The sequence below is a fragment of the Ictidomys tridecemlineatus genome, chromosome 4 (genome assembly GCF_052094955.1).
Source record: "Ictidomys tridecemlineatus isolate mIctTri1 chromosome 4, mIctTri1.hap1, whole genome shotgun sequence".
In the NCBI taxonomy this organism is placed as follows: Eukaryota; Metazoa; Chordata; class Mammalia; order Rodentia; family Sciuridae; genus Ictidomys; species Ictidomys tridecemlineatus.
The window spans coordinates 188,297,339-188,320,940 of NC_135480.1; the positions used below are offsets into that span (position 1 = coordinate 188,297,339).

General features: G+C 36.2%; 1 protein-coding gene across 6 annotated transcripts in view; it reads right to left on the reverse strand.

Annotated features, from left to right (window-relative positions):
- Window positions 1-23,602, reverse strand: part of Lpar1 (lysophosphatidic acid receptor 1) — a 139,550-nt gene that overhangs the window by 40,454 nt on the left and 75,494 nt on the right. For all 6 annotated transcript variants that reach the window (XM_040286152.2, XM_040286151.2, XM_040286149.2 and 3 more), the window contains one exon: window positions 13,468-14,215. In XM_040286152.2, coding sequence (XP_040142086.1) covers window positions 13,468-14,215 — 748 coding nt within the window. The remainder of the gene's footprint in view (window positions 1-13,467; window positions 14,216-23,602) is intronic.

A 23,602-nucleotide genomic window follows, 5' to 3' on the forward strand; every position in this document is an offset into this window, starting at 1 on the left:
TCACAGAGAGTGGGAAAATGTCACTCATCATTATATAGGACTGTAAAAGAAACTAGGTGGGTCCACAGAAAGATCCTGAGAAAACACTCCCAACCACTAATTACAGCAGGTCACAAGTGACAGTTTCAAGACAGAGGGAAGGCAAGAGGTGATAAAACTTCCAACATGTGGCAGGCAGTATGCTAGGCACAGTGACACTTCTCATTGAATTTTTACAATGACCTCCCCATTTGGGGAAAGTGTTCTTTCCAATTATAGATAGGGAAGAGAAACTCAGGAAGATTGCATATGTTGCCTAAGGTCACACAGCTAATGTATAAGCACAATTGGGATTTTTAACCCAAGTACAAATGAGCCCAAATCCTTTTGATTATGTAGTGCTGACTCAAGAAGAAAAGAGAAGAAGATGGTCCATTCTTCATATAGTGTAGGAGCAAGGAAATGATTGATCTATCCTTTTTCTGCAAAGGTCTACATGTAACACACACAATTGTCATTAGATTAATGCAAAAATAAATATTTGCTCCATGTCCTCTCTTGGAGTTTCTCTTTAGAATAACATAAAATCAGATACCTACATGAAGTGTTCTTAGTCAAGTATACTTTCTGAAGGTGTCTTTATAACAAGTCAGATGCATTTTCAGGCATTTATAGGTGGCAATTTTTCTAGTGTGATATAACTCAAATATTTTGAGAAAATATCAATTTTAGTATGAAAATATCAACTTACTTTGATAGCAAACTCTACTCGAGCTAAGAATTTTGTCTGACTTGTTTTAGGTGTCCTCCTTAACTCTCCCTCCCTCTAGCTTTCTCTCTAATCTGCTCTTCTGCAAAGTGGATTGTGTAAACACATGAGTGGAGTGATCATGTGTCCATACTCAAATGGTCCCAAAACTGTATTATGCTCAGTGGAAAAGGTGAAAAGTCAAACTTAAAATTGAGCAAGGACAAACTGAATGTCATGTAATTTAAAAGAAAGCCAGAAACTCAGTACTGTCATGCTAGAGGCTTGTATTACTGAGGCATGGCAGCCTGGATGCCAACACAAAGATTCAGCTACAGCAGCTCTGTGCTGAAGCCCAAAATTCAGCCAGTTTAACAAGCATCCCTGATAAGTCAGTTGCTGGTGGTCCTTGGACCACACCTGGTAAAGGCCTTTAGGGTGCAGATAAGGAATTTTATCCTAAAGGTTAAGTGGGCTGTCCAAAGTCACAACCACCAAAAGTAGCAAATCTGGAGTTAGACTATAGTTAGTGGCTTTTCATACTACATTTCCTACTTAGCATTCCAAACTTTTCTTTCTTTCTTTTTTAATTTAGGCTACTTCACTATATGCAGTAGCTATAAAAGCATTCATAGCTTACAACCATGTTGCACTTTCTGTAAAAAAAGAAAGAGCTTTTATGTTCATTATCACATAAGATCTTTATAAAAATAATTTGTATATTTCGAAGATGGAAGTACTGAAACTCAGAGATCTTAAGATTCTTGTTTATAATTAAACTCTATTTGGGACAAAGGTAAGATTTACTGAGTTCTGATTATTAGTAAGAACTTAAATGATAACTATAATCATCAAAAAAAATTTTAAAAACTCTTCAAACTAAAAATATTGACCCAGGAAAAGTCAATAATGATAGGAAAAATTAAAGATGAAATTAAAAGCAGCCAAATTGTACAGAAAAAGGTTTATTATATATTAAAGTTTTAAAAGAAGAACTAAATTTTTTATAAATTTAGCATGAAAGCAAATGAGAGAGAATAAAAATAAACATTCACAGTGGCAGATGCTTTAGTTGTCACAATTCATGCTTCAAGATCTGATAAAAAATTATCTTCTTTGTATTGTTTACATAAAAGTATTTGATACATAAGAATATTTCAGTTAAATAAGAAAAATATAACAAACTAAAAATATTTTAACTGCACTATATATTAAGTTATTGAAAGGATTAAAGTAAAATTAATATTTTCAACAAGTCAATAAGTCAGTCAATGTTACTCTAATTCTGATTCAAATGTTTATAAAGATAGTACAAAAATGCCCCAAAGTCTAATCAAAACAATCTATCAAAATATCCCATGATTTCAATAAGCTACCTAATATTGAAAATACAAACAAATATTGAACTTAAAACAATAAATCATTTGTTAGGTAATATACTAAAGACAGATCAATACTTTTAAATTAGATTGTACTTTCTGTTCCTATTTCTAACTTTAATGTTAGGGTTTAAATTTATGAAAGCCCAGAAATGCAAATCAAAAGTAAGATATCATCTCACTCCAGTCAGAATGGCAGCTATTAATGAACACAAACAACAATAAGTGTTGGAGAGGTTGTGGGGGAAAAAGGTACACTCATACATTGCTGGTGGGACTGCAAATTGGTCCAGCCAATGTGGAAATCTGGGAATGGAACCTCCTTTGGACTCAGCTACCCCTCTCCTCTGATTATACCCAAAGGATTTAAAAACAGCATACTACAGGGAAACAGCCACATCAATGTTTATAGCAGCACAATTCACAATAGCTAAACTATGGAGCCAACCTAGATGCCCTCAGTGGATGAATGGATTAAAAAAATGTGGTATATATACACAATGGAATTTTACTCAGCAATAAAAGAGAATGAAATCATGGCATTTGCAGGTAAATGAATGGTTTTGGAGAAGATAATTCTAAGTTAGCCAATGGACATCATTATCCAAAGTACATGTATGAAGACATGAATTGAGTATCAACCTACTTTATATATAGAGATATGAAAAATTGTGGTATATATGTGTAATAAGAATTGTAATGCAAAAAAAAAAGAATAGCATTACCTTAGATTAGGTAGAGGGAAGTGAAAGGAGGGGAAGGCAGGAGATGGGGGGATAAGAAAAATAGTAGAATGAAACAGTCATTATTACTTTATGTATGTATGTGACTGTATGACCAATGTGATTCTACAATATGTATACTCAGAAAAATGAGAAATTATATTCCATCTATGTATGATATATCAAAGTATATAAGTGCATTCTACTGTCATATATAACTAATTAAAACAAATATAAAATTTTTAAAAATTGTAATGCATTCCACTGTTGTGTATTTTAAAAAAAATAAAATCAATACAATGAAAAAAAATCTATGAAAGCTTTAGTGACAGACTTCTTGTTGAAATGATAATTAGATTATAAATAAAAATGATAATTAGAACTAATTAGATTGTACTAAAATATTAGGAAATTTCATTAAAGACATTATTATCTCATGTATTAGACTTATTAAACAAATTTGGTTTACAGTATCTTCCTCTAAACTGCTGTCATGTATTAGTTGTAAACACTCTATATGCATAGTGCCTCAGAAATTGTTTTTAATTAAAACATCTTCACTTCTCCTCCAAAACACAAGAATTTGCCAAATTAAATAAAGCTAGTGTTCTAATCTCTACAAAAAGTTTATTTGACCATTTTATGATCACATACACACTTCTTAAAGGATGTCTAAATACGGCTGCTTCTGCTTTCGTTGACAAACTCACTGATTCCAGCTCCTCGATTTATAGCTTGGCTTTTCCTCTGGAACTGGACCAATACACAAAAGAACCCACGTGCTCAGCAAGGTTACAGAGCAAATCCCTTCAGTGTAAAAGGGTAAATTGCTTGCTGGCTTCAGCAAAAGCTTCTGGACTTTTTCATGGATTTCTTCTGTAGGTCCTTTAAGGCTAGACTCCTACGGGCTATCTTCTCTCTCCCAAGAGAGAGGAAAATAACTCCAGCGAATGGATTCACGCCTGCCACATAAAGAGAAGCTTTCTGAAGTGCAGAAATGCCCATTGAGAATGAACTCATGGAAAGCCCTACTTAAAATGCAGTGTTCTCTGTGTAAACAAAAGTCTGCCTGGCAGGATAAATAGGTGAAGCCATGAATTTCCACTCTCCCAAGGCCAGATTAAATCCCACTCTTCAAAAAGACCCTGTTATTGCTGTGTCACCCCATTAGAAGTTCATATTTGCTTTGGATCATCACAATAAGTCCTCTATTGTGTGAGGAAACCTGCCAGAGTTCAGGTAGAGCCATGACCACATTCTGTCTAGACACTATCAGCCTTACTAACAGGAATAAAAGGTAGCTTCTCTGGGGTGGAGGCCTTTATAGTTTAGACCTCAAATAAGAGGGAAGAAAGGTACAAACAAGAACAAAATCGTTTACTTATATGAAAAAACAAATCACACTAAAATGCTTTTTCAAAGCATGAAAAAGAATATGTAATAAAAGCATTCAGTTTTGACCTAGAGGAACACAACATTATCCATTTCATAGGCAAGCATAATTTCTGAGAAACAAATATAAGATTCTATAAGTTGTGTAGTACCTTTTATTTATTTCCAGACAACTCACAATAAAAATTAAAGATAGTGAGTGAAATTCCTAAGCACTATATATACAGGATAATATGGAATCTTGAAAGACAAGGAAGATAGTGTATGTTAATTGCCATCCAAAATGCTTTTTCTCTCAATCAATACTCCATGTGTACATGAGTACATGCATGCATGCTAGGGTTGCCAAATAAAACACAGGATGCCCAGCTAAATTTGAATTTCATATAAACAACCAATACTGTCTTTTAGTTCAGTCATATGCCACATAACAATGTTTCAGTTGACAATAAACTGCATATACAATCATGGCCCCATAAGATGTGCCTTAGATGCCATAGCTGTCTCAGTTTGTGTAATTCTGTTTGTACAATGATGAAACTGCTGAATGACACATTCCTCAGAATGTATCCCTCTTGTTAAGTAATATACAACCATATAATATGGCTTAGGTGATAATTTTTATGTGCTGAGTTTGGCAACTCGGGTATATGTGTTTGAGTATCCTCTATTTGTTCTTATTTAGTCCATCTATATCTGGGAATTAAGATCCTTAGAGGCCAAAGAATATAAACCCCTGAAAATAGAATTGTACATTTCTAAATGTAACAATAACCATTTACAGGCATTCTGAAATCTCCCGCTGCTCTAGACCAATATAGACTATAAAACACCATAGAAAATTATATTTCCATCATGCTTCAAATACAGGTGTCAACTTCTCCTGGAAATAATCAAGTCCCTCAGAGATTTTCTTATTTTCCAAGGACATTGATTTGCACATACAGAAATTTCATCCCATTCCTTATAGGTTAGTAATCACTGAAAATCTATTTATTTCATAACTAATTTGATGATGTTAATCTACTATCTTTGGTCAATTAAAAAATGGATATTATGCCAGTGCAAAATATAGGCAAAAAACTATAAGCAAATATAATGTGACAATTATGAAAGATTATTAAAGATTCCCACTGCCAGGAATTTAAACTTTGATTTGCATGCCTAACAAAGGTTACTATCATACATAAGTGATATGATAATTGCAATACAGGGAAGTGATTGAAAATTTCACTCTCTGTGTAAAGAATAATTTCTTGGCTTGGGTTCTCTTGGCACACCCCTACACACCATCTAAGATATTAATTCCCATGCCATTTTCACTTTCAACTCTTTTCCAGACATTGCCTTAATAATACAGCATTCCACTGACCCACACCTTGCATATTTTATGTTATATTGTACCTATGTTCCATGTTGTATTGTGTTGACTTATGTTATATATTTTCATCCACTAAGAAGAGATATTCTTGAGAACAGGGCCCATATTTTCATTGACCTCTGTATCCCTACTTCTTAACAAGGACCTAGCAGATATTTAGTATGTGCTTGTTAAGAAACTATCATACAAAGTTCATACCAGAACTTAATCATGATAGGATGAGGAACTGCTTTATTATAACCATCTCATAACAAATATCCTTTGAACAAAACTATAAAACAACACTGGATTTTAGGTAATACCAGTAAATTTCTATTGTAATTAGACAACCTGAAAAACTGCCAATCCAGAATAAGAAGCATATTTCATTTAGTCATTCAATAAACACAGAAAGTTTGCCAAGTGTGAGACTCTGTGCTAGGTGCTAGGTGATAAAGCCTTGCCTTCATGATATGTCCACAGTGAGGTTCATGAGGCAGTAGAGGGAGATTAGAAGCAGCTTACATCCCTTTTCTTCTTAGGTTAATGGTAATGAAATTTAGCCTAACAGATTCATAGGTGGTCACACTATGAAGCTAGACCAGGTGGAGGACAGCAGTAAGGTCTCATGATTCTACCCATGGGATATTTTTTTCATATATTCCAGACATGAGAAAAGAAAAGAGAACAGTACCCTAAATAATTTGTGGGTTACTAGCTGTACCTTAAGTATTGCAGATATATCTGAAGGAGCTAATGACTTTCTAATAGATATTGATAAAATGGCCTGCTCTGTTCCAAAATTCATTTTAGTAGTCCACACCATTTAATCATCTGCAGAGAGTTAAGTCAAAACTGCCAATTCCTGTGATGCTAATAAGACTTTTCAGACATAGGGCTGGGGCTCAACAAATATAGGCAACACTGAGGTACAGACACATCTATGGAAAAGCAATGGCCACTCAGAATAAAATGTATAACCTGCTATTGAAGTTCAGCTGCTAAGACTCAATAGTATTTTTGTACTATGTCAGAGAAATGAAGCAGCACCATTTGTACACGAAATAAACTATTTTGAACCATTATGTTGCATATAATAGTGCATTTGGAGTGTGGATAGGTATGGATGTGTGTCAGAGAGAAAGAGGGAAAGTTGTTCATGAGGGCAGACCTAACAGTAATGGTATTCCTTGTTTGTGTTTAGGAAGTGTTCTCTGCAAGTCAGACCCTGAACTATGTGCTTTATATCCATAGTTTGTCTAATGCTCATAACCACTTGAGGAGAAGAGTCCTGCCAGCCTTATTTTATTAATTCAAAACTGAGGCTCAGAGAATAATTTTCCTCAGGATTATGGAGTTAGTAAGTCAGGGGGCCAAGATTTGAATGGCCTATCTTACTCCAAATCTAAGTTCTCAATCTCTTGGCAATAGTGATTCTCAGCAGTCACCACAGTTAAGGAATCTTTCTTTTATTCCCTTAGTGACAAAGACAAATAACTGTAATATTCAGAGCTTCTGCTAAACAAGGTCTTAATCATTCTCCATTAACCTAAAATGAGAAAGAACTTCATGTTCTGGCTCCTCAGGGGCCTCACCTCACAAGGAACTCTGTTAGGTTCATGTGGTTTTGTGGTTTTTATTTCTGTTTAGAAGTTTCTTCTGAGTTAAATATTTGAATGGAGATGGGCAACAAAAGGGTATAAAGAGCTGGTGTCTGAAAGCTGTTTTCTTTTTTGACCTGAGCCTGGGGATTGAGGTCTGGGCAATATCCTGGGACTTCTGCAGGGTGAGTCTCCTGGCCACCACCCACAGGGCCAAGCCAGCCTACTGGCTGGCCAAACAATCAAGGCTCTCATGAATATTCCCACAGGTTCTTCCTCAAAGAGTCCTTCACAGGATGGCACTGAGACCTGAGGAGACTTGGATGGCTTTAATTCCTTGTCAGAGCAACAGGATGTGTAGCTTGGTCCCTGTGGCCAGAGAATAAAAACACTCTGTGTCAACTCCTGTCCCCTAGTAACAAGGCCAATTGGGAAGCCTTCCCTTCCTGCCACATGGCTCTCCACAAGAAAGTACCCCCGAAATTCACTTCTTTGAGACATCCCTCAATAAATATAGCACACTCTACAATGGGATTAGTGCATCTAAAAGCAAATTATTAAAGAAGGTGATGTACCATTTATGCAAAGAGCAACCACAGACTTTTGTTTTTGCCCCAAGTCCATTTCTAAGTTTTCCACTAGAAAGCTCTGTATGGTTGGCCCATGGAGTTACTGACTTTAACTTTATTTATAGAATAATAAATACGACCCCAGATAATCTTGGAAATCAAATTGGTCAACTTCATCCCACATATAAAGATACACAGAGAAAGTAACTTGCAGTGAATCACCCAGATAGTTAATGCCACAGTAATAATCCCAGAGGCATCCTGCCTCAACGCATGTGAGAAAACACACACACACACACACACACACACACACACCCCACAAGATAAAGCCTGCACTTAATTTAAAAACTTGAGTAAAAAACAGTAATACACTGAAGTTAATAAGGAAGGCAATGATGCTAGTAAGTGTAAAAGCTATCTAATCTGCAAGCAATTAAGTTTCAGATGTCTTTTTGTCAATGCTCCATTATAGCTACTACCAGCTATAAAGAGGCCAAATTCAAGAAGACCCTTTCTTTAGTAGCCAGTTAACTCTATAGTGTTACGCCAAATCCTGTATATAAATACATGGTGATGCTCACAAGAGAGAAAGGGATGGAAAGTGAGACTGGGATGAACAAGATGGAGACACTGTTGCAGCAAATCAGTGCCTTCTTGGAAGTTAGGAAACCTGCATTCTGACTAGGGTCATGCGCTAACTCACACCCACATTTCTTAAGTTGGGAGATTCAGTTTCTTCATCTGTATGATAAAGGAGGTAGACAGAATGAAATTCTAAATCACTTGCCTTATAAAAAGTTCTTCTTTATCACTTTTTCAAAGTTGAAGAAGCCCGGTGTTGAGCTCTGTGTTTGAAAAGCCAAAAGTATCAGAAAGAATATACACAAACAACTAAACAGAAAGCAAAGCCTAGAAGGAGGGTTGCTCAAAACAGTCTTGGTTTATGTCTGTTTTACCAGCATCCCAAACAGTTAGTGTCTATTTTCACTATCAAAAGTGTCTTAGTTTGATGATTCATCACATAACCTCTCCACCTGTAAAGAATTTGGTTTTGGTTCATCTTGAGGAATCTTTCATCAGCTCTGTCACCTACAGGCTGAAGCCTATATTATTTAGTGTGCTATGAAGACTTCTAGTCAAAACCCCATCCAGCATACCCTGACTTAACACTTGACTTCTTTCAATTCCTCAGAGGTAAAAATCATTGCTCATGCTGTTGCCTACCTTCTCCTTCAATCCCACACTATAAAATGACAAGCTCCTCCACATCCCATCAAGAATATGTAATACTGCCTCTGTAAGCACACGGACCCAACTCCTTTGCAGTACTTTCTTAGTCTCCTCTACTACAACAGAAGCTTTGCAAAGAATTTTACTTATCCATCTTTTTACCCCTTAGCACATAATTAGCTCGCAACATCATATTTGTTGAAATAAACTGGAAATAGAAGTACCAAAGAGTCAAAATCCTGTGGCTGAAGGTCATGGTCTGCACCATTCCAGTTCTGTCACTTACAAACAGAATGATCTTGGACAAATTACTTACCCTCTCTTAACCTGGGAGTTTCAATATAGAAGGGGAAAAATGCAACTTTCCTTGGTGCAAGATACAAACAACACATGAAGAACCAGGCTGAGTACTGACTGGCACAGGGTACCAGGTAATAAAGAGTAATTTAGCTTCAGAGGTGGTCAGTTCCAGCCTAAACAGATCAGACCAGAAAACGAGTGTCTCCCTCTTCTTCCACGAAGAGAGAAGCCCCACCTGCATTTATTTTACTTTGTGTACCTGCTGTGGCTTAAAAGCAAAATCCTCTTCACTCTATTTTCTCTTGCCAAATCCTAGTTTTCCTCTTTTCTAATGTTCCCCAATAGAAGTATCACCATAAAGAAAAGAGTCAGAAAGGAAAGGACTTAAAACTCAAGACAGCCTGTGGTCAAATAAGGAAGAACAGCTTGACTTCCACTGTTTCAACTGTGGAACAGACTCAAAAGGAATTCTTGGTAAAATGTCAAGTAGGGAAAGAAGTCAAGCCTGGGGAGGGGCGCCATGACCTCACACTGGATGATGAACCTCAAGTGAATTACACCTTTCCAGAACACTCCCCCAGTGAGAAGCTGTCAGTTACTGGTGCTACAACACCAGACAATAGAAAAAGGCAAATGAAATGAGAGCCCTGAGCGTCATCAGCGGTGAAAGAAGAGAAAGGAATGATCCTTAAAGCTTTCTCAGCTTGTGGAAACAGCATGCAGGGCCAGGCGGTATTGATGGAAACTAATGGGATCACCATGTTTCAACATAATGGCATACTGCTGTTCAAACTTTATTACAAAATGCAGCATGCGGTGGTTGTTTTTATTCTAGAGAACCAAGATAGCATGGAGTGAAAACACATAGGTTCTGGACCCCAAGTGCCTGAATTTGAATCCCATTTCCTATACCTACTAGTAGTGTGGCCTTGGGCAAGTTACCTAGCCTCTCTGTACCTCAATTTTTACCACCTGGAAAATAAGGATGACAAATCAACAATGGTACCTACACTCCATAGGGGTTTTATTTACAATTACTAATATGTAATGTAGAATTGTACTGGGCACATGATAATGCTACTTAACTACTTGACAAAATTATTAAGATTCAGTATTCATTCAAAAGCAACTTATCCTCATGTTTACCAACTGGTATTATAAGTATAAATCTCAAAGATGCTTTTATTTTTAAGTTGACTCCTAGGAATTCAGTTGTAGTCCAACAAACCCTTCTCTTGATCATGAAAACTGAACAGGTCTTAAAGGTCATTCTGACATAGTAATAGTGGAAACTGAAGGCTTTCCGCATGGTTAATCAAACCATAATCAATCCCAGAATAAATGAAAGTGAAACAAATGTATTGTTTACTGAGCATGCACTGTAGCCATTCTCCAAGCTGCTGAGTTTTGAATAGAAGGCACAGGTAATAAAGGTCTAGTCAGGTCTGGCTCCCGTACAGTTGAATAAAGTGGCATTTACCAAAGTGAATTCACTATGGCTCTCTCTGGTCTTCAGTTCTGAAGACTCAGAAACTTGATTCTAACACCACATCCATTCATTCAACAATTATGTACTGATAACCTATTTATGCCAGCAATGTGAGAACACAGACAACAAAGCATTACAATCCCTGTCAGCCTTGACAAAGCTGACAATCCAGCAGAGAAGATATTAGACATTAGAAACCTCAAGCCAAAGTGGTGGTGGTATGTGGGTGTGGGGGGGACAAGCAAGATTGTAAATAGACAAGTTTACACTGAGCTGAGCTTTGCGTAGAACAGAACTCTTGTATCTACAAGCCCGTCTTCACCATATAACAATGGGGACAGACACAACCCAAGCAAGGAGTACTACACTAAGTGAATGGAATGGCCTTAAGCATCACCTTGACAAACAGCCCGGCTGCTTAGGATTGGGGAATCCCTATTCTAAGCTTTCCAACCACTCCCATCCACATCCTGCCCATTCTCCCATTCTCACTGTTTTTCTCAGTTTATTGAATTGCTGCTTCCTATATTACAATCACATTCCCACCTTGCCCTGTCAAATTTCTTCACCTCACGTGGAGTTTTCCATTAAAACTTCTTCTTTTTCACAGCTGTAGAAATAATGTTCTTAATTCCAGAAGAGGTTAACTGCATTCTAGAGTCTATTACAAAGTTTAATATCTCAGAGGGCAATATTATTTCTGCTATTTTCAGGTTTGGGTTTGTGCAGTGGTGGCAGGTGTAGAAAGTGTGATTAGGGCAGAAGTACACTGAAAGTACAGTGCACTACAGTGCACTCAAAATAATTATCTCAACTTGCAAAACAACCCAATGAGGCACAAAAGTTAAGTTTACATGAATCATTAATTATATTGCAAAACAAACTATGCCAGACATTACTCAAAGGTCAAAATTAAAACAAGAACTTGGCAGGTTCATAGTCCAAATTCAGCAGTCATTTACCGCTGGTGGTTCTATAAACTAGAAGCAGCAATTGATGTCATAAAAAGCACATGCATATGAAAAGTGTCCATCAAACATTTAGACCATTAGCAAGTAAACATTAGAGTTAATACAGAAGTAAAATGTCTCATGTTACTTAACTTCATACAAAAATAATATCTGTGGTAACTAAGGTGTTTTTCATTTGTATCATGGAAAATAAGCTCTGTGGCACAGAGATGCTCAAAATCTTATTGATAATTAAACATACAGGGAAACTGGACAGAATAAGACAATCTGACATCTGAGATGTTATGGTCCCCAGTGGACAGAGTGCCTAAGTATCCCAGTTGGTTAGACACGGCTTTGGTTATACCAACAATTCCAAGGCCTAGTTCTCATTCTTAAAGGTCTACAAAAGGTCCTAATCAATACAGCCAGAGATGATCTCTGTAATGTATTTTCCCTAACCAAAACAGAATGTGTCAACGCACAAACCAAATTGCTGATTCACTTAATGATAATTAGGGCTTTATCTCCCAGAATTTCAGAAGAACCACATAATCCCCAGTTACATTTCCTTGGTTAAAATCCCAGGTTACATTCCCTGCTTTCTAAAGAGCAAAAGGGATTATAGAAACTCACTGAATTTCTGTAGGGAAAAAAAATGAATTAAAAGGTGATTGTTTTGCAGTCATAGAGATCAAACCCAGGGCTTCGTGCATACGAGGCCAGTGTTCTACTACTGAGATATATACATCCCCAACCCCTTCAAGTTTTTAAAAAATATTTTAAAAATATGATCAAACATTAATCTGAATATAGTCCATGGAGAATATATAATTTAATTTAAACAAATTCTCATTAAGTTAACTTTAAAATGGGCACTCAAAGCTGCAAAAGAAATGTTTTGTGTCTGTCCTTTAGGTGGGAATAATAACATAGGCCAGCAAGAGCCTAGAACACACTAGATATTCTTCAATTCTTTTCTGAGAAGGTAAGTGTATGAAAACATACATCCCTGATAATCACCATGACTTTTTCATCTAGGAAAACTAATACTTTAAATTTAAAGGCAAAAAGTTATTTGAGTCTACAAAAAGAATAAAATATTGGCTTTCAAACAAGATATATGAATTAACATCCATTACTACAAAGAGATAAATTTTAAAAACATAAAATGTTCATGAGGGTGACTGACACAACATGTCATTAATTCCAATCTTTGTTCATTAACTCTATATGAAACCTTGATAAACTTGCCTATAAGGTAATAATTATCATAGAATATAAATAACAACTTAGTTAAAATAGACTAATAAAAATAACTATATATGAAAGCCATTCATACTACATAAAGCATTCTATCTGAAAATCTTTTAATACAGAGACTGTGAGGCAAAGTTCCATAATTTAGGTTCTAAGAAATCCTTCAAAAGCTAAATGAATCTGATGGGTTACATATTGTGGTGCTTTCAATACTAGATAACCAAATTCTTCAGTGACATCTTCCCTATCATCATCATTTATCCTATAGCACTGACACAGAACTTTAGATAGTTCTATAACTGCAGAAATACTGGTAAGCTGATTTTGCCACAGACATTTGATATAGAGCTAACCTCATCCCCTCATAATTCCTGCACATGCACCAGGTGAATATTCACATTGTTATTTACTGCTATTATAATCTAATGTGGTTTTATATTAAGACATTGAATATCCATAAAGGAAGCTATAGTCAAGGCAAAACTTACCAAGCACAATGACCACAGTCTTTAGAAGACTCATCATAGTGTCCCGATTCCGACGGGGTCCAGAACTGTGCCGAGACATTCTCATAGTCCTCTGGCGAACGTAGCCAAAGATGTGAGCATAGAGAACCACCATTACTACAAAGGTCACCAAATTGAAAATGGCCCAGAAGACTAAATAAGAGTCACTGTAGAGGGGTGCCATGTTGGAACAATTATCAATATCACAGATGCAGTTCCAGCCCACACTGGGTATAGCACCCATAACAATGGCCATAGTCCAGATGACCACAATGACCACCACCACCCGCCGATTGCTCATCCGTGTATGGAGCTGCATGCGGAAAACCGTAATGTGCCTCTCGATTGCAATAGCCAGTAAGTTGGCTACAGATGCTGTCAGGCTGGTGTCAATGAGGCCCTGACGGAGGAGCCATGTGCTAACGGTCAGTCTCCGAGTATTGGGGCCCGTGTTGAACATTAGATAGAAGTAGGCCAACCCAGCAAAGAAGTCTGCAGCAGCCAAATTGGCCATTAAGTAATAAATAGGAAAATGGAAGCGACGGTTGACGTATATTGCCACCATGACCAGTAGGTTGGCCAACATGATGAAGATACAAACTGTGATCCCAAGTCCCATCACCAGCTTGCTGACCGTGTTCCATTCTGTGGCAAGATACTTTCCACTCCGGTTATAGAAGAAGGCGATAGACTCATTGTAGAAGCACTGTGGTTGATTCATGGCTGTGAACTAAAAGAGAAAGGAGGAAAGATGATGAAAAGAGAAAAAAGAAACCACAGATCCAAATTTAAAGATGTACAGATAACATGAGACTGCTCTGGTACATGCAGCAGAAAACAAAAGCAAAGAATTTGAAAATCTGATCCTGCATAACATCCTGTGATTATACTCATACCCTAAGGTTTCTCGCAGTCCTCAAGATTAAAGACAGTTGGAGTTAAATAAATGACAAGGTCTCTGCTTGGTGGTTGCATTTCATTGAAGTCTACTAGAAAAGCCACATGGCCCAGAAATCTTGCTTAAAATACACGAGACAGACAAAATTTTTTCAGAACATTGCAATTGAACTATTTGCCATAGTAAAATCTATTTTCATCTGTTATTTAGGGAATCTGTAAACAGAGGTGGTTTATATATAGGGTATCATTGTCCTATTATTCTACATTTCTATTCTCACATAGTATGTTCAATCTGTGATGGACATTTGGTAATGCAGGTTTCCACAAGCACCATCAGTTCCAACATTTCAAAGAGGTCACTATGCATCAAAGGTTCTCTGGCCAAAGCCAGCATTTGCTGCTCAACATTCCTGTGGTCAGCAAAGCTTACCCCCAAGACTCCTCAGCCCCAGAATAGCATTCATCAACCAACCTATGATACTAGAGAACTTCTTCTTTTTGGAGGACCTAATGTAACCTCCAAGGAGCAGTTGATATTTGACACTACTCTACAAGAAGTAGAATATATTTAGATTAGATGAAGTATATCTTTTCAAATGTGGAGTGACAAAACTTTACAACATGTTAACTTATTTTTCAGCATCAGTGATCAGAATATATTTGCTTATTATTTATACTCTCACTTGAATCCAGAAGGGATTGAGATAGTCTAAAATAGAATAACAAGGGTAGTCAATAAAACTAAAACAAAATTAGAAAACAAAAGGTAACAGAGAAGAAACCAGAAAATTACACATCTCCTAGAAAAAATCATTCTGCCTGAAACCTTAAGTTTGTCTGAGACTTCTAAATATAGAAAATATTTCTTGAAGATACTGCACATTCTACCTTTTTTTTTTGCTTTGCTTCTAGTAAATTACCTAGCAAATATGACAGTTTTAACTACTATTTTGATAAAATATTCTACTGAATATTCATAGGTTATGCATTTCATGTTTACAAAACATGGAAAATTTCAAAACATCTAAGTGGCTAGTCTTTGGACATGTCCAGACATATAAAGTCTCTTTCCTCATCTAGACTTTACTAGTTTGAGATCACACTTCTACCATTATACATAACATGCTGTATAATTATTGACCTCTTTACTTTTCCATTCATTAAAGAGGTCATGCTCCAGGGGCAAAGTGAGGACATTGTCTTGCTCCTCATAGTATCTCATGTACCTTTCACGGTGTCTCACCCATTAGATATCAGAGAGCTTGGCTTATAGTATATATCTACCCTATATCTTGTCATTATTCTGGGTAATCTAATTTTCTTGCCTTTCATTTTCTTGACCTCATTTCTAATGACCTTTTCTTCTGTTACAGCTCAGCTGCCCACAGTGATAGTCATACCCTGCAACCATCCAGAATTGACTCCCTTTGAAAATACTTGTGACATTCTAATTGCTCATTATGATTTCCTATTCTTCAAATTATCTCACTGGAACTCCAGTACTTAGGTTTTTTGTTTGTTTGTTTTGTTTTTGTTTTGGTACTAGGGATTGAACCCAGGGGTGCTCAACCACTGAGTCACATCCCCAGGCCTTTTTATTTTTTATTTTGAAGCGGATCTCACTAAGTTGCTTAGGGCCTCCCTAAGTTGCTGAGGCTAGCTTTGAATTTATAATCCTCCTGTCTCAGCCTCCTGAGCCACTGGGATTACAGGTGTGCATCACCACACCCAGAAGAACCTTGATTCTCTGAAATTATCTATTTCCTTGACCCTTCTACTTTTCCCAATGAAATACCCTTCCCACCTTCTCCTTTTTTCTTGTCCAGCTTAAATTCCATAATAATTCATTTCACCTTCTTTATTGCTAACACAGGAACACAGTCCCTTCTTGAAGAAATTGGGGCCAGATGTCTTTCACAATTCAGAATTTTTCTGGTTTTAAGAACAGTTATATGTGCATATTTCATGTATAGCATCCCCAGTAGAGGCTGAGGCAGCACTCCATAATCACACATATTGATTTGTGAGGCAAAACATAAGAATATATATTAAATTTGATAAGTGAAGGCTATAAATAGCCTCAGGTAAATTATTTCAGAGTTTTGCTACCAAATGAGTTATCATAAACTAATGGGGGTGATAACCAACGTCTCATTGGGCAGTTAAAACTAAAACTTAAAGTCTGAAATAATTAATGAATAACAAAACACAAATATTCAGAAATATATTTACAAAAGCAAAGCCCCTGATAGATCTAGTCCACATGGGTGCTAGAACTAGACGAAGAAAAGATGGCTCTGGTGGTTTATTTAGAGGGTAAATCAAAGGCAGGAATAAGGTTTCAAGGGTGAAGTCTTACTTCATGATGTCTTGCAGTCAGCAGGTTGATTGACATCTTGGCAGGTCACACCTACCTCAGGTGCTGTGTGGGCCATGGCAGAGCGGGATAAAAATTCACACTGTTTCTGGGCAATTGACCAGAGAAAATGTCCACTGGTCATCCCAGAGACACCAGATATTTCTATCCACTAGGCTTCCATGCATGGTGACCCACATGCAACCCATGAATGGCTCATGACAATAAAGCTTTAATTTTAGAGCTTCATGAATTTTGGAACTATTAGAAAAGGGAACAGAGGGTTTTATAACTTCTTTGTCACACTGTGCTTCCAAAACAATATATTTGAATAACACCAGTCTTGGACAAATCCAAGTTTGTTGTAACTTCCACAGGTACTAAGGCTTCTGAGAGAGCCTGGAGAAAATTCACACATTTAGAGGTTGATGCCAGTACAAGTTTACCATGTCTCTCCTCAACTGGTAATCTATGCCATGTGACGATATGGTTTCCCCCTAATTATTACTCTATATATTCTGCACAATCACTAAACTACCTAATATTCTCAAACTTTTGAGTCCCTCTCCCTCTTTTCATCAACAGTTTCCAGAGGTAAATTGAAACTATCAGATTGGAACACTTCCCCCCCCCCACAAAAAATTACCCATTTAATACACAACTCTTTCACCCCTTTTCCAGGACAATAGAGAACATGTGCTTTTTGCCACCCACGTGCTCTAATCTCATTGCTTCCTACCATTTCAAGAGTCTGTTCTATCAATTATTTCCTTTCTCTTTTGTCTTCAGTTTCTTTCCCATTATCATCCCTCTCTTTTTCTTCCCTTTCTCCTCCCTCCATTACTACTCTTTCCTACGAACATTCCAGATTAAGGCTGTGCCTTCTCTTAAAAAACAAAGGTCCCCCACAATCTCAAGTTCTCCTTTGAGTTTTGATTTTGTTTCTCCTTTATAGCCAAATATTTTCTAATTTATATTCCACTGATTTCTCAGTTAATCCTCCTCCACTGGGTTAGAAATCCTATTCAAGTGAAGATTAAATATACAAATACTGTTTCATTGTTGTATAATAGCAACTGTCAGATGGATTTAATGCTAAAGAAATGTTAGATACATTAATACGTTAAGTACAACTACAAAAATGTTCATAATTTCCAAGTTTTCTTTCTTCAAAGAATATATGGAAAGTATAAATATAAATGTACAACTATTTTTTTCTATTAGTCCCTATAAGCATGTACTTTCTCTGGACAAAGAGTTTTTTTAAGTCAAATATCAAGCTGATGTGATTTTCACAGCATTCCAATTTCTGAAAACCAATTACTAAATCAAGAAGGGATATGTGCAATTTCTTAACCTTTTCCAAACATAAAAACTATGTTTTTTTTCTATTTATTTAAACTTATACAGTTAAGGATAATGAAGTAAAAAGTTAAAAAAATATTATTTTGAGACATAATATGCTAAGATATTTAAAACTGATGATTTTCCCCAATGGGATTTCAGGTTCTAAATCAGCAGACAACATGTGACTCAGTTCTACCCATTCTTGTTCTCTCATAAACTGAGTGCTGAGCTGGGTACAGTGGTGCACGCCTGTAATCCCAGAGGCTTGGGAGGCTGTGGCAGGAGGATCACGAGTTCAAAGCCAGCCTCAACAACTTATCAAGGTCCTAAGTAACTCAATGAGACTCTATCTCCAGATAAAATATTAAAAAAGGGCCGGGGATGTGGTTCAGTGGTTAAGCGCCCCTTCAAACCCTGGTACAAGAAAAAAGTAAGAAAGAAAGAAACTGAGTCCTGACACCATAAATACTAGACTATATTATAGTGATAAAACATTATTTTTGAAACTCAGTTTTATCTTCTGTGAAATGAGGAAAACAGACTCAGTGATATATAAAGTCTATTTTAGATTTAAAATTCTATACAAAGAGGATTCTGGGTAAGAACTCTGCATTTCATGAAAATTACCAACTGAATACTCAAGGAACAGAAAAATGTACTAGGAATTAAAATCTTGTCTGGGGATATAGCTAAGCAGTAGAATGCTTGCCTCAGATGCACATGTACCTGGGTTCGATACCCAGCACCTCCCACTATAGCAGACTTATGGAAGAAGAAGAGAGGTGAAAAAAGAAAGATTAAATTATAGAATATTTATGATTTGTATTCTTAATGTGCTTTCTTAGGGTACTAGAATTAAAAATAAAATTAGTCATATTGAGATAACAAAAATTCTAGTAAAAACTAAATGGAGATTGAATTACTTTCATATTGCCACTATAATAAAATGCTATACACTTAGCAGCTGAACATACAATTTTATTCTTATAGTTCTGGACATCAGAAGTAAAAAGTGGAATCAAACCAGGGTGCTGGCAAGGCTATGTTCCTTTCCAGGGGCTCTACAGAAGACTCTTTTCTTATGTCTACAGACTGCCCTCATTCCTTGGTTTGTGGCTCCTTCTACCATCAGAAGCCAGTAATTCCAGTCAAGTCTTTCTCTCAGCGCATCACTCTTGCATGGACTCTGCTGCCTCGCTCTTCCATTCTTAAGGAACACTGTGATTACACTAATCCCACTTGGATAATCCAGGCTGATCTCTCCTTCTCAAAACTCTTAACAGAATCACATGTGAAAAGTCCCCTTGGCCACGTAAGGTAGGTTACTCAGAGGTTCTGAGGATTAAGTAATAAATATCTTTGAAAGTCATCATTGTGCCTACACGAACAAATTGAAAAACAATTTCTGAATTAAAAGCAGCAACACAGGCAATAACATATAAAAATTCCAGAAAATGGAAATGGCAGATAGAAGACTTAATAAATTCATCTAGCACTCAGAAAAGAGGGTCAGAGATGACAAGAACAAAAGAAAAAGATGTATACATAGGAAAAACTTGAGTCCTACTGGGAATCCAAGAAAGACTAAAGCAGAGCTGAAGAAACACAGCTCCAAATAAAGAGAAGTTATTGCTTAAGGAAAAAGACTTCAGCTTCCTGGTTTAAGTTTATATAAATTACAAAACAAAGTTAATTAAAAACAATTAAAATATAGCTTGATATGATATTGGAATCTCAGGGTAAGAAAATGTTAGGAGTATAGAGAAACAATTAAACAGAATACAACTGAATCACATATGTAAGAGAGAGAACAGAACAACTATAAGCTTTTGATATAGAATTCCTAAGGACAGGACCCACACAATCAGATTCTCTACTTTGTGGAGAAAATGTCTGAGATCCGAAATGCCCCACATTCATCTACCCTGATGTTTTCACATGAGGACAAAAAGAACAGTACCAGACATGCAGAGTGCAGAAAATAACATCATAAGTGTTTACCTTCTAAGGAAAATACCCATAAAAATAAGTCATGAGAAAAGTAAAGAAAAAACTAAAACAACAAAAGCACATGTACAATAGAGCAAAAACACTGGCAGCAAGCATGGAAACCTACAAGGCATATGACTGTTTTCACATGACTATAAAACAGATATCCACAATAATCCTTAAAAGAAGTTATACCTATAAAAATATTAATAATAATCTGGGACCAAAAAAATTACTAAAGATACTATTAAGATCTTGAACTCAGGGAGCAGAATGTAAATATATGTAAATTTCTCTTATTACTGGGTAAACAAGCAAAACATATTAAACTGTGACAATTTTCAAAATAAATTTAAAATATGCTGATTCAAAACCCACTAAATTAAATAATAAAGTAGGGTGACTTTTCATATTACTGGAGAAAAACAGAATACAAAAGGGAGAAAGGATGAACAATGTATAAAATGGCAAATTTGTATCGTTTATCTAGTTAAGATTAGAAATGGTAGGATATGTCAAAATACATTCTACTGTCATATATAACTAAAAAAGAAAAATTTTAAAAAGTTAAAAGATTAGAAATGATTTTCTTTTCCTCTTTAGAAAAGCAATGTTTATTATAAAAAATTTAGGGGAAAACAAAAATATATTCAGATAAAAAACAGTAAATATTTTTTTAAAAAGATTACTCTAAAATTCAACTTACTACAGTTAAAAATTTCTGCTATAAGAAGTTATCAAATTTTACCCTGCCCAAGAAACAAAAATACAGATAAGATAGAAAATTAAATTGTCTTCCATGGCAAAAAATCCACAATGGAGCCCTGTTCGTCCTCTAATCACTACATCTCAGGATGACTGGGGGCAGGGCTCAAGGGCTGCTCTACAGAGAAGAGAGTTCCAAATCTAAGAAGTCTACCTCATCCTATCTGTGAGGGAAGTCATAACAATTCTGCCAAACCTAAATTCTGAAGGGGCACACAGGCTATTCATCCTCATTGTGCACTTCATTTATTCATTCACACATTCACAAGCATTCACAGAATACCAAGTATTCTGTGATACCATGGACTGCATGATGCCTGCCTTCAAGGGACACCAAAATGATACACTTGACTGTAGTAGAGCCACTCTCAGTTCATCTGATGCACTTTCTAATCTCCTGCAAGACAATGACATGTTCATTAACCAAGAGGAAGAGGGAACTTCCACCTGGCATAAATTCACAGACTAGTAATTATACTTATGTGAGTTAGTAAGTATTCAGGTAAGAATATAAATATGTACTCTACTGACATACTCTTCTTAAAAGAGAGGTTTTAATCTATCCTGGAGAAAAAAACAGAAACAAGATATAAATCAGGCCAACACTGTTCCCTCTTCTGATAAAGCATAACAATGACATGGGTGAGGACCTGATATATGGCCTCTGCTAACCAGGTCTCTTCCTGATTTTGATGCCCACCAGTTAACTTGGTCTTCATCAAGTTCCATAACTCCTCTGAGATCTCAATCTCCATAAAGGCTCTCTAAGACCTTTTCAATTCTAGTTCTTAAATGCAAAATAATCAGACCTTGACATACTTCCTCCCCCTATAAAGATTAGAAAAGTAGCACAGAATTTATTCAAATACCATTAAATTTATGAATAATAAAAATATTTCTCATCTTCTTAGAGTAGTCTCCAGTTAGAAACAAGCAAACAAAAATTTATGATTTCCCACTAAAAGTAGAAGAGAGGCCACAAAACAATACTGATAAACTCCAAAAGGTATTAAACCTAGACTCCTTATAATTGCTGAAGAATATGCAAATTTTAAAAAGCTTATCTGAAAAAGTACATCAAGTACCACTTGTAAAGCAACAAAGTACCTCAATATAACATATAAATATGCATAAAGCAACTAAACATAGCAATTGTAGGTCAATGAAAATGCTTTTTCTCTGTCATAGCCTTTTTCCACCAGGCTAAGAACAGGTGGCCATCATCATCATCACACTTTCCAAATTTCCAGAGAATTCTGTGTTGTCCCCAAGAGGAAGAATGGTAAAAATCACTAAAAACCCTACAATGTGCTCGATACAATATAAAAAAATGAACTTTTAGATACATCACTGAGCTAAAAGAAAACTGCAAATCATGTGATAGGCTGCCCTGGCAGCAGATTGTATCAAAGACTCTGGGGACAAGATTTTAAACACTACTAGGAAACAGAAACCCTTGGCCTTGACTGAGGCAATGAATTAGAAGTGATATCCACCCATAAAGCTAGAGCTCTTAAAGATCTCCACATCAAAAGAACGGTATACCAGGAAAAATCAATAATCTACCTTTTTGCACTTCAGAGAAAAGGAAGCAGGTCAGTTTTAATTTAGCCTCCAAATTAGAAAATAAGTAAAATAAAAAGAGTCTCTTAAGAAATCATAACCTCAAACATATAAATCACAAACGCTTGGTATGGAAAATTAGACTCAATTCTGAGATCTCAACAAGAGGAGAAATTAATATAAACCATGGTACTGAATTCATGATATTCCCATAACCCTTCCTTGTCTATGTGCCTAGCCCTCACAGTGTAGCCATGCAGGATTCTCTCAAGTTAGACTCACTGATCATGAACTCATCATTCCAAAACAATAACAGCATAGGAGGGAAACCATGAGCATACGCAGAAGAATCAGAGCAGGTCCCGGGAGTGTCAGATAATGAATGAACCCAAACTGAGCTGAACAGATTGTGGTCCCCCTTTTCCACTACTGCAGGTTCAAGAGTTATACTTTCCATTCATACTCCTTAATAGGTGAATATGCACACTTGGCTTAAAGTCTAAAGGTATTCTCTTCCCTTAATCTGCTTTCACTCTAATGCCTCCACTCTCATCTTAAATGTCTCTGTAAGCTTATTTGGTTACCTTTGTAAGAAACCAACATAACCATGTTACGAGAGAGAGAGAGAGAGAGAGAGAGAGAGAGAGAGAGAGAGAGAGAGAGAGAGAGAGAGAAAATCACCAATCTTATTTAAGAATGTAAGTGACAGCTCCTAAATAAAATGCAAGTAAATTGAATCCAGCAATGTGTATAGATGTAGATATGTAGATAACCTATAGATATGTAGATAACCATAGGGTTTGTATATGTTAAGTAAAGTTTATTCCAGAATCCAAAGATGATTTAACACTTAAAAATCTGCTAATATAATTAACCATTTCAAAAAATTTAAGGAGAAGAAGAAAGTCATTTGTCATAAGACATGGAAAAAAATGTTTTATAACTTTTTTGGGGTATGGGGTACCAGGGATTGAACTCAGGGGCATTCAACCACCAAGTTATATTCTCCGGTACTATTTTTTTGTGTGTATATTTTGTTTAGAGACAAGGTTTCATTGAGTTGCTTAGTACCTTGCCATTGCTAAAGCTGGCTCTTGCCTCAGCCTCCCAAGCCATTGGGATTACAGGCGTGTACCACTATGCCTGGCTATAACTTTTAACATAATTTTTTTAATGACTTTCATGATAGTTTGGCAA